The 12,479-nt window shown below is 45.5% G+C and overlaps 1 protein-coding gene across 1 annotated transcript in view; it reads right to left on the bottom strand.

The window, feature by feature from the left end:
• The window catches only part of ADAM17 (ADAM metallopeptidase domain 17), a 44,501-nt gene extending 33,720 nt beyond the window's left edge, over window positions 1–10,781 (bottom strand). The window contains exon 1 of the mRNA XM_027556105.1: window positions 10,451–10,781. Within this exon, the coding sequence (XP_027411906.1) occupies window positions 10,451–10,541 (91 nt within the window). The 5' untranslated portion in view covers window positions 10,542–10,781. The remainder of the gene's footprint in view (window positions 1–10,450) is intronic.
• Between the last annotated feature and the right edge of the window lie 1,698 nt (window positions 10,782–12,479).

Raw genomic sequence — 12,479 nt, 5'->3', positions numbered from 1 at the left:
GCATCAATTCTTCGGTACTCAGCTTTCTTCACAGTCCAATTCTCACATCCATACATGGCTACTGGAAAAACCATAGCCTTAACTAGACGGACCTTTGTTGGCAAAGTAATATCTCTGCTTTTGAATATGCTATCTAGGTTGGTCATAACTTTCCTTCCAAGGAGTAAGCGTCTTTTAATTTCATGGCTGCAATCACCATCTGCAATGATTTTGGAGCCCCCCAAAATAAAGTCTGACACTGTTTCCACTGTTTCCCCATCTATTTGCCACGAAGCCAACTTTTTCACTCTTGTCTTTCACTTTCATCAAGAGGCTTTTTAGTTCCTCTTCACTTTCTGCCATAAGGGTGGTGACATCTGCATATCTGAGGTTATTGATATTTCTCCCGGCAATCTTGATTCCAGCTTGTGCTTCTTCCAGCCCAGTGTTTCTCATGATGTACTCTGCATAGAAGTTAAATAAGCAGTCTGACAATATACAGCCTTGATGTACTCCTTTTGCTATTTGGAGCCAGTCTGTTGTTCTATGTCCAGTTCTAACTGTTACTTCCTGACCTGCACACAGGTTTCTCAAGAGGCAGGTCAGGTGGTCTGGTATTCCCATCTCTTGAAGAATTTTCCACAGTTTATTGTGATCCACACAGTCAAAGGCTTTGGCACAGTCAATAAAGCAGAAATAGATGTTTTTCTGGAACTCTCTTGCTTTTTCCATCATCCAGCGGATGTTGGCAATTTGATCTCTGGTTCCTCTGCCTTTTCTAAAACCAGCTTGAACATCTGGTTTCTCTGCTTTTTCTAAAACCAGCTTGAACATCTGGAAGTTCACGGGTCACATATTGCTGAAGCCTGGCTTGGAGAATTTTGAGCATTACTTTACTAGCATGTGAGATGAATGCAATTGTGCGGTAGTGTGAGCATTCTTTGGCATTGCCTTTCTTTGGGATTGGAATGAAAACGGACCTTTTCCAGTCCTGTGGCCACTACTGAGTCTTCCAAATTTGCTGGCATATTGAGTGCAACACTTTCACGGCATCATCTTTCAGGATGTGAAATAGCTCAACTGGAATTCCATCACCTCCACTAGCTTTCTTCGTAGTGATATTTTCTAAGGCCCACTTGACTTCACATTCCAAGGTGTCTGGCTCTAGGTGAGTGATCACACCATCGTGATCTTAGATGTGAAGATCTTTTTTTGTACAGTTCTTCTGTGTATTCTTGCCACCTCTTTTTAATATCTTCTGCTTCTGTTAGGTCCATACCATTTCTGTCCCTTACTGAGCCCAGCTTTGCATGAAATGTTCCCTTGGTATCTCTAATTTTCTTGAAGAGATTTCTAGTCTTTCCCATTCTGTTGGTTTCCTCAGTTTCTTTGCATTGATCGCTGAGAAAGGCTTTCTTCTCTCTTCTTGCTATTCTTTGGAACTCTGCATTCAGATGCTTATATCTTTCCTTTTCTCTATTGCTTTTCTCTTCTTTTCACAGCTATTTGTTAACGCCTCCCCAGACAGCCATTTTGCTTTTTTGCATTTCTTTTCCATGGGGATGGTCTTGATCCCTGTCTTCTGTACAATGTCACGAACCTCAGTCCATAGTTCATCAGGCACTCTATCTATCAGATCTAGGCCCTTAAATTCTATTTCTCACTTCCACTGTATAATCATAAGGGATTTGATTTAGATCATACCTGAATGGTCTAGTGGTTTTCCCTACTTTCTTCAATTTAAGTCTGATTTTGGCAATAAGGAGTTCATGATCTGAGCCACAGTCAGCTCCCGGTCTTGTTTTTGCTGACTGCATAGAGCTTCTCCATCTTTGGCTGCAAAGAATATAATCAATCTGATTTCGGTGTTGACCATCTGGAGATGTCCATGTGTAGAGTCTTCTCTTGTGTTGTTGGAAGAGGGTGTTTGCTATGACCAGTGCATTTGCTTGGCAAAACTCTATTAGCCTTTGCCCTGCTTCATTCGGTATTCCAAAGCCAAATTTGCCTGTTACTCCACAATACAGTGCGCTATTCAAGAGTACTGCATCATTTAGGATCTCCTCCCAAACCTCTCAGCTCTCCGCTGCCACATGTTAGTTTCCCTCACTTGGCCTCTTCTGCCTAGTCCTCCTTAGGGATCTGACTCTCACTCCTTTTTAAGGTCTTCCACCCCCACCCCTTTCTTACAAACACATCCTGCATGTACTCCTCCCCTTTCCACCAGACCCGACCTACTCATTTACTCAACAAATACTTTACTGAAAACCTCCCACCTTCCAAGCACTAGGGATATTAATGGAGAGAAAGAAGATGTATTTCCAATATTGTGACTTTGGGAGAAACAGCATGATACCCGCCCCCCTCCCCCGCCCCCCAAAAAAAAGATAAAGTACTTCACAAGTCTAGGGAGAGGAAACTGCAAGAAGTTATAGAAGGACACAGAGGGAGCATGACCTGTGTGGCAAGCCATGGATGCTTCCCCAGAGAACAGCACTGAAGTTAAAACCAAAAGGATGAGGAGGCGGCCAAGAGAAGAAAAGGACAGGGTTCTCAGTGAGGGCATATCTATGCTGAGGTCCACAAGAAATACAGAACATCATACACTCAGAGACCTGAAAGCAAGTCAGGGAGGCTGGAGGGCAGATTGGCAGGGAGAATATGAACAGGGGGGAGGCTGGAGAGGCAGGCAGAGGTCTGGTCAGGGAACTGAATTAAGGACGCAGGACTTTGGACAAGGGCAACAGGTATCAATTGGAAATTTCATCCTGACTGTGAAACCAAATCCTCTAAAACAAAGTTCTCTTGCTGAGCTTATGATCAACCTCTCTATCCAAAACTTAACCTCTCTATCCAAAACTTAGGACTGAAACCAAGCAGGACCCTCCCAGGTACAAAAGCCTTTCTGTCTCCTGCTGCTTATTTGTAGAAAAGGCTTTAGCCTCCCAAGCATTCCCTGAGTTCCAAACGGCAGATTCAGTCAATTACTAATTAGAGAAGTAAGGGACTGCAGAAACAAAGAAAAAGCAGTCAAGAAACAATAGAGTCCGAGTTCCTCCTCCAGGGATATACAGAACAAAATGACACAAACCCCTGAGTTGTTCTGCAGGAACTAGGACACCTCCCCCTTCCCCGGGGGAGGATGGTGACGACAAGCTGACCACCAGAACGCAGACCCGACTGGTTGGAACCAGAAGGCTGAAGATCAAGACTCAGGAAACACCACCCCGTTGCCTCACCACCTACCAATCGAAAGGTCATGCTCCCTGCAACACTCACCCCAAACGTTACCTTTAAAAACCACGGGCAGCCAAGAAGATGGATCTGAGACAAGCCTACATCTCCCATCTTCTCCACTGGTGCCCTCCCAATCAATAAACCTTTTTCAGCTTCAAACTCAGACATTTCCATTTGTTGGGCCTCACTGTGCGTCAGGCACATGAACCTGGGTTCAAAAACAACTGCAGTGACTCTTTGCAAACCCATGGACTGTACCGTCCATCGAATTCTCCAGGCCAGAACACTGGAGTGGGTAGTCTTTCCCTTCTCCAGGGGATCTTCCCAACCCATGGATGGAACCAGGTCTCCCACGTTGCAGGCATATTCTTTAATTCCCTGAGATTCAGATTCCCTGAGCCACCAGGGAAACCCTGAACGGGCTAGAGGAGGACAAACCTGCAGTCTGGGAAATCAGCTAGTAAGCTGCTGAGCAATTTGGGTAGAGATCACTAGCTGACCCTCAAGCTTCTCACTTGGATATCTGGGTAGACAGTGGCACCATATACACTGATATTACAAAAAAGAAAACACAACTGGGAGCAGGTTTGGGGAAGGGATTTGTTAAAAAGAAAACACAAGCCTATGATACCAAATCAGGCTTAATACCTAACCTAACTGTAGTTTCAATCTTCACCAGAAAAGTAATCTTAAGCAACAAGTTTGGAATTGCCTGGTCAGCACGAAGGAGGTAATGCGTCAAATGGGCCCCTTCATCCCACAGAGAAAGAAGAGATATTCCACATGATAAAATCCTTGCCAGTTCCCTTCCCCCCTAAAAAGATGATGTCTTGGCCTAAAATTCTTTCACTCACAGCACCCGTGTCCCATCCTTCTTCCTATCCAAAGCTTCCATTTGGTCCAGACCCTCAGAGAACCCTTCCAGCTGCTGGCAGACATGCTGCCAATGCATAAAGTGCCTCGCCAAGCCAATTAGATCTTCAAATTTACTTGGCTGAATTTTGTTTTTAACAGGTTGACATAAGGGGACAAGTGGATGCTGAAAGATTCTGAAGTTCTATACTACATCGTGTTCCTTTATATACAGTCTGCAATTATTCATTTACATAGAACTTTTTTGAATTAAGTCGTCATATGTTTGCAGTTGCATCACTGAAAATTCAGTGATTTTAGGCAGGAAAAGAGTAAATTTGTTAGTCTATGATGTTCAAAATCAATATCAGTGATAAAAAACAGCTGATACTTTCTTCATGTTCTCAAATAATACAGAGAAAGCTGCACCTTAAGGTCCGCAACAAACCAGCTTTCTGGATCCAGAAATGGAGTGGCCCATGGGTTTGATAAACCTTCCACCTTTCCCTCAAACCTGAATTGTTGTATCTTCAGGATATGCTTTTATGGCCACTGACTTTGGTACAATGACATAAAATATACCCTTATATCATTCATCATGTCCAAAGTCAAGTTTTTAAAGTAAAACTGATTTTCGAAAGAAAAAAAAAAAAAAATTTTTTTAACACCAGACATTTTGTTTTGGGGTATAGCTGATTAACAATGTTGTGGTAGTCAGGTTAACAGCAAGGGGACTCAGCCACACATATACATGTATCCGTTCTCCCCCAAACCCCCCTCCCATCCAGGCTGGCATATAAAAATGAACAGAGTTCCATGTGCAACACAATAGGTCTTTGTTGGTTATTCATTTTAAGTATAGCAGTGTGTAGAAAACCTTCCCAAAGTCCCTAACTATCCCTTCCCCCTGGCAACCATAAAGTTCATTTTCTAAGTCTGTCTCTTATTAAATTTATTTTTAAACAATGAAGTGTTAGAAGAATCTGGAAACATCTGTGAACTTTTTACTTGATTTCTCTTTTCTTTTTGCAATCAAGGGCATCTTCCTGGAATTCAGCTTACGGTTGTCATGCAGCGCTGTTGGAGCACTCTGCTCACTCTCCACGACTCTGCCGCACAGAATGAACAGTTCCTCCAAAAGACACAACCAGAGTCATGTCCCCACTTCTCGCACAAGTGGGAAAGGTAAAGCCAGCGCTGCAGTCAAGTGTGTATTTCGCTTGTGCAGAAAACACAGGAGACGTGACTGCTCTTCAGTGCTCCTCCAAATATGCAGGACAAGGGAAAGGCCTGGTCACTTTCCAACGAGCCCTAGGCATGGGAGAATCCCTCCTTGGGACTATGGGATAAGAAAAGAAGAACTGGGCTGTCTGCGAGGCAGTGGGCCCCAAAGACTGGAAACTAAAAACTTCATTTTATGGGTTTATACCACTTAGCGGGGATGAAGGGTGAGCTGCCTCAAATAACTCCTTATCAAGAGCCCTTCAACTGGGCTGGGACTAAACCTGGGCCAAGACTCTCCAGCAAAACCAGTCACAGGGAAACTGAGCCAAGGGGAAAGTAAGCCTAGCTCAACGTGTGTTTAGTTGCTCAGTCCTATTCGACTCTTTGTGACCCCACAGGCTCCAGGTCCATGGGATTCTCCAGGCAAGAATACTGTGAGTGGGCAGCCATTCCCTTCCCCAGGGGATCTTCCCAATCCAGGGTATTCCCAAACCCAGGTCTCCCGCATTGTACTTGGATTCTTTACTGTCTGAGCTACCAGAAAAGCCCCTGCCTAAGGGAACCTTGAAAAAACCCTGGACTGATCCATAAGGCTCTGCAGCTGAAATGGATGCAAATTCATGTTAAGAAATGAGGTTACTTCCACAGTTTGCAACATTGCTGCCTATTCCTGGATTAAATCTTGTCTCCTATTTACATTCTTCTAATCAAATAGATAAGAAATTCTGGACATCTGAAATAAGTGGACATTTGAAGTATCTGTGAATACTCAGATGGATACATGAGAGTGGAGCTTCAGAGAATAAGCCTAGGTCAGAGATCTATATTTGGTAGTTATCAGAACAGTCAAATGGTAAGTGAAACCAGGGTAGCAGATGAGATGGTCAAAGCTTACAACTCTTATTCTAAAATCATGACATCTGGTCTCATCACTTCATGGTAAACAGATGGGGAAAAAGTGGAAAACAGTGGCAGATTTTATTTTCTTGGGTTCCAAAATCACTGTGGATGATGACTGCAGCCATGAAATTAAAAGACGCTTGCTTCTTGGAAGAAAAGCTATGACAAACCTAGACAGAGTATTAAAAAGCAGAGACATCATTTTGCCAACAAAGGTCCGGCTAGTCAAAGCTATGATTTCTCCAGTAGTCGTGTATGGATGTGAGAGTTGGACCAAAAGGAGGCTGAGCACTGAAGAATTGATACTTTTGAACTGTGATGTTGGAGAAGACTCTTCAGAGTCCCATAGACTGCAAGGAGATCAAACCAGTCAATTCTCAAGGAGATCTACCCTGAATATTCACTGGAAGGACTGATACTGAAGCTCCAATGCTCTGGCCACCTGATGTGAAGAGCCAACTCACAGGAAAAGACCCTGATGCTAGAAACGAGGGCAAGAAGAGAAGGGGGCAACAGAGGATGAGATGGTTGGATGACATCATCAACTCAATGGACACTGAGCTTGAGCAAACTCTGGGAGATAGTTAAGGACAGGAAAACCTAGTGTGCTGCATGCAGTTCCTGGGGTTACAAAAAGTCAGACACAACTTAGCAACTGAACAACAACAACTCTTATTAAAAGGCGGGCGGGGCGGGGGGAACCACGAGGGACGTAGGGAAGGAATACCTGGCTCCTTGGCTCACTTTAGGACTAAGGGACATATAAGAACACACTTCATTTCACCTCGCTACCTCTATGAAAGTGAAAGTGAAGTCGCTCAGTCATCTCCAACTCTTTGCAACCCCATGGAGAGTGTAGCCTACCAGGCTTCTCCGTCCATGGGATTTTCCAGGCAAGCATACTGGAGTGGGTTGCCATGTCCTTCCCCAACCTCTATGAAGGTTTCCCTGTGAAGACTTTTCCTGTCCTTTCCTCCCTCCCTCCCAATCTTCTGACTTTCTTCAAATTATACTTCCAACAGAAAACACTCACCACCTCTCACAAATACAAAACAGTGAAGTATCTGATATTCAGCCAACTGGGCCTTGAAAGACACCTACACTTAATGTTCTGGAAAACCCCACGAGGGCCAAAAGGAATTCTCCAGTTTCCCCATCCTGGCTCTCTGCTTAACTCTTTGTTCTATTTTAGAAATAGTTTATCTCTTTCACTAGTACACAGCAAAGCTGTATTACATTTCTCTTCAAGTAAAGTGGGGTGGGCAAGTGTTTCAGTTTCAATAGAATCCATCCTGTAAGCAAAACTTACATCAAAAAAGGAAGTCAGATGTCAAAATATTGAGCAGAATGATGCCATCAATAATGAGAAATGAGCACTGCAAAGTGGAGAATCCTCACACCAATTACCTCAGGGTACACGTTTCAGATACAAACTTTCACCCCTCATCTGTGACAGTATTTTTTTCTTTCCACCCACTATATTCTCTTTTATTAAATGTTACACAGGGTAAACTTTTGAAATCAAAGTGAGACTTATATACCCCAGCTGCAACCTCAACAAGATACCATGACTAGGCTCACATGACTCATAAATTTCCTAAATTATGCAATTCGTAACAGTTCAACTGAAATCATTTTCCACGGTCTATGCAGTACTCCAAAAGCCAGGATTCTATTATATATATATGTATTCTTCAGAAAATGTTGTCAAACCCCTAATCAATATTTAGTACTGTGGTTATACATGCTAACATTTATAGGATAAGAAGGCTGTTAAACAATAAACCACATTCTTTAACTATGAAATTACTCATTGGCCTTGACCAATTCAATCTAAATGCTAGGGCAGAGTTAAGCAACAAATTACATTCAAAGCCATCAAACACATACACACACACACACAAACATTTTTCAAAAGAAAAAATACCCACAAGGCATGTATTTATTGGCATATATTTATCACTAATGGTATGAACCTGACCGGTCACTACACTTTTCTTGAGACTCATCTTTCCTGCCACTTTATTTAAAAAACTAGACATGATCTCCAAGTTTCATTTCAATTCTAACACTAAATGCCTCCATCAGGAATGTCCTTGTTTTCTCTTTTCAGCTACTTAACCTTACAGCCGGGCTCAATATCATCACCTCCTTCAGGGAGCCTTCACTAGCCTTCCCCAGCTAGTTTCAATACCACCTGATGAAAATAATTCCCCACCATAATGTCTTCTAACAGTCTCCTTCATACTCTTCTAGCATTTTCTGCTTAGATCTCTCTATTCCACTAAACCAAAAGCCTTTTGAAGATGGATTTGTCTGATCATTACACTTTCAATGTCACACATATAACCTGCATACAGTATGCGTTCTTCAAACATGCAGTGAATAAATGGCTAAGTCTGTGCATTTTTCTGGCACCAACTGTCTGCACTTTGCCAATAAAAACACATGGTCAAAAAACAAAAACAAACGAACAAACAAACCCTTAAGATTTGTGACTGTTCCTGAGAATAGACCTAGAAAAGCAAGGTTTTCTTAGAAGAAAATATAGATAGTGCAGGTACTATGTGCATTCCTAGGATTCGTGCTACTTAAAGATTCCCACTTGTGAACAAGAGAATGATAACAAAACTGAAAGTTGTATTAGTGGTACAAATATTTGTATTTCAGTTTTGTTATTCCTCTTGTTCACAAGTGGGAAACTTTTAAGTAGCACAAATCCTAGGAATGAATATAATACCTGCACTATCTATATTTTCTTCTTCTTCTTTTTTTAATATTAGGGCTTCTCTGGTAGCTCAGCTAGTAAAGAATCTTCCTGCAATGCAGGACAGACCTGGGTTGGGAAGACCCCTGGAGACGGGAAAGGCTACCCACTCCAGTATTCTGGCCTGGAGAATTCCACGGACTACTCAATGGCGTTGCAAAGAATCTGACACAACTAAGCAACTTTCACTTTTTTTTTTCATCCTTATGAGTGGATCCTTACCCTCTTCCTCCATTCTGACCACCCCAATTTACCATTTTCCTTCAATCTGTATTAAGTTACCACATCTCAGCACTTCCTACCAGGTTCTCCCTAGCCGGTTATTAAACTAATCAATCACCTGCAACTCATTTTCAATTTGAGATAACCACAAAGCAGTAGTTCAAGTGAGAACACAACACCTTTAATACTTTCCATCAATTACGGTTTTTGTCCATTTAATAAGAAAAAAAGATTGCCAGATAAAGTAATGCAAATTTTTTACTGGCCATAAAAAAATCTACATAGTGTCTCACTCTGCACAATATTAAGGCATCATGGTGAGATTTGGAGACCAAAACAACCATGAAAAATCACCGAGGCTACAGCTTCTCACAGTGGGAAAATACAGTTTCATACTTTATTACTAATTAACCAAACTCTCTTACATGTTAACTTTTAACAGAGAACCCTAACGGTCACTGTAAGTTTTCACTAACTTCCACCAAATTTCACATCTCTCAATGTTAGTCCTTTAAAATCCAAGCTCTTCAGAAAATCTAAATAACCCTCTACTTCTAGCCTCAAAACTGATCAAATTGGGGGTCCCTGATCATTTTTGTTTAAAATGACAAGGAAGGCGTTCAAAGTAAACGGCATCACGAACTGACCTAGCAGGTTTAAGAATCTCCAACAAGCAGCTACATTTTAAATAACTACACACACGATGTTAAGATGTTTGCAAAACGCAACTCCAAGAAGAGTTCCCCAGTCACCGCCTTCCAACCAGATTACAGCCTAAGGACCTCCTAGGCAGAAAATCTAGTTCGCTTCCTCAGAGCCGTGGAAGAGATGGGGAGCTCTGGGCCTTCCTATCCTCCTCCAGAATCCTGCCTTTGCTAAGAACAAAATGTAGCTTTGTTTGTTAGCGGGGCAGGACCGGGACCGCATCTCCCTCTCCGAAGACGAGCCGTCACCACTCCCTGCCTTACCGCTTTCCGGAACACACGCCCAAACACAAACTCGAGGAGCAGACCGCTCCCAGGTCCTCAGTCACTAACAGGAGGCCCCCCACCCCACCCCAGGACCCCTTTCCCATTCAGAAAGACAAGCCCAGCTCCTCTCCTTCCCTGACTCCGAGAGCCACACCCCCTTCCTACACCGAAAACTTCGGGACGCGCCACCGTCGTCCAACACCCTGCCCCCAAACACCTGAGAGATCCCGCTCGCCTGCTCTTCCCCCCAAAAACTGCGCGTCCCAGGCACCCGGAGCCAACTCCTCTGGGTCCTTACCGAATCGCCGCGGGGATTCCCGCTCGTCAGGAGGTCGCGGCGCCAGCACCAGATGAACCAAGCTGGTGAGCAAGAGGACACGGTGCCTCATGGTCCCGGCCCGGCCACCGGCTCCACCTCTCTAGGGGGCAGCCTTCGCCTGAAGAGGGGGCTCGGGACGCCGCTCACATTGGGAGACGAGGGGATCCGCCCCGGCCGGCCCTTCAAGCTGCTTATTCCTCCCGCGCCGCCTACCGGAAGACTCCAGAGCCCGGCTAGAGGCCCCCAGGAAGTGCAGGCAGAGCTCCCAGAGGCTGGCGCAGCCTGCTTCCGGCCGCCGCCGACCCCCGCACCGCCCACAGCCGGAAGCCCGGCGTCACGCGCGGCATGTCGGGAGGCCCGCGCTTGCTCCGCTCCGCGCCGGCGCGCCGCAGTCTTGCCACCCCCACCCAGTCCCGTCGAGGGTTCCGCCGGCGCCGCCTGTGACGCGCAGTGCGACGTCCTGACTCGACCCAGTGGGGCCGCCTCTCTGTCCCCGGATGACCTCCGCCAGGGACGGGGTCCCTCACGAATGGGCCCGCAGAGGTGCGTCCGGCCGCGTCCCTCGGTCCCACCGCGTCTGAAAGCGATGGCCGTCCGCTTTCGGTTGTGTCCGACTCTTTGCGACTCGATGGGCTGTAGTGCTCCAGGCGCCTCCGTCCATGGGATTTTCCAGGCAAGAATATTGAAATGGGTTGCCGTTTCCTTCTCCAGGGCAATCTTCGCGACCCGGAGATGGAACCCGGGTCTCCCCGGGTTGCAGGCAGACGCTTTACGGTCTGAGCCACCAGGGAAGTCCATCTGGATAGGATCCCTGTTTTCCCTGGTGGCTCAGAATCCGCCTGCCATGAGAGAGACTCGGGTTCGATCCCTGGGTCGGGAAGATTCCCCTGGAGAAGGCAATGGCTACCCACTCCAGTATTCTAGCCTGGAGAATCCCATGGACAGAGGAGCCTGGCGGGACTGTAGTCCGTGAGGTCGCGAAGACTGAGTGACTTCCCCTTTCACCCTTTTCACTAAGCGAGTTGTAGAACCCTGGGGTCCAGAGCGGACGAGGAGCCCCTGGCCGGGTGTGCTAGGGGTGATGACCCAGTAGCGAAGTGCTGGAGGGAACGAAGGACAACTCCAGGGAGCGGGAGGCCCCCCGCGGCCGTCCCCGCGCCAACTTCTGCGAGATCAGCTTCCCAGTTTCAAACGGGGTGCAGCTTGGCTTTCCGGGCCCCGCGTCGGACCAGCCGGGTGTCTTAGGCCTCCGTCCGTTTTAAGGAGAAAGGCTTTTTTTTTTTTTGTCAAGACGGAAATAAACAGGTGCTTCCTTAATGCAGTTTCTCTTTCGCCCCGCTGTACGTAGAAGGTGTACAAAGAGTTCCAGAAAATATACGTTGGACCTAACCCCTCTGCCTGTACAGGTTAGGTTCTAGAATCGTCCAGCTAACTTCTTGAAATTCAACTTGGTGGCCACTTTTTACTTAGATTGGAGATTTGCCAAGACAGTTTGTGTTTTGTTTTGCAAATCCTTTGCATCATTTTAGCTCTAGTTGAGTGTTCATGGTACTTAATAAAACATTCTAACAACGTTGGATGTGAATTGCTGTTTTGGTTCAACTAATGTTTATACGAGTAGGACATAATACATTTTCCACGTAAGAATGGGAAATACAGCCTTTTCTCCATTCACTTCAGTTCAGTCGCTCAGTCGTCTCCGACTCTTTGAGACCCCATGAATCGCAGCACACCAGGCCTCCCTGTCCATCACCAACTCCCGGAGTTCACTCAGACTCACATCCATCGAGTCGGTGATGCCATCCAGCCATCTCATTCTCTGTCGTCCCCTTTTCCTCCTGCCCCCAATTCCTCCCAGCATCAGAGTCTTTTCCAATGAGTCAACTCTTTGCATGAGGTGGCCAAAGTACGCGAGTTTCAGCTTTAGCATCATTCCTTCCAAAGAACACCCAGGACTGATCTCCTTCAGAATGGACTGGTTGTATCTCCTTGCAGTCCAAGGGACTCA

The sequence above is a fragment of the Bos indicus x Bos taurus genome, chromosome 11, assembly GCF_003369695.1.
Source record: "Bos indicus x Bos taurus breed Angus x Brahman F1 hybrid chromosome 11, Bos_hybrid_MaternalHap_v2.0, whole genome shotgun sequence".
NCBI lineage: Eukaryota > Metazoa > Chordata > Mammalia > Artiodactyla > Bovidae > Bos > Bos indicus x Bos taurus.
Note: the sequence above shows the minus strand (reverse complement) of the source record. Positions and strands in the feature narration are given on the sequence as shown.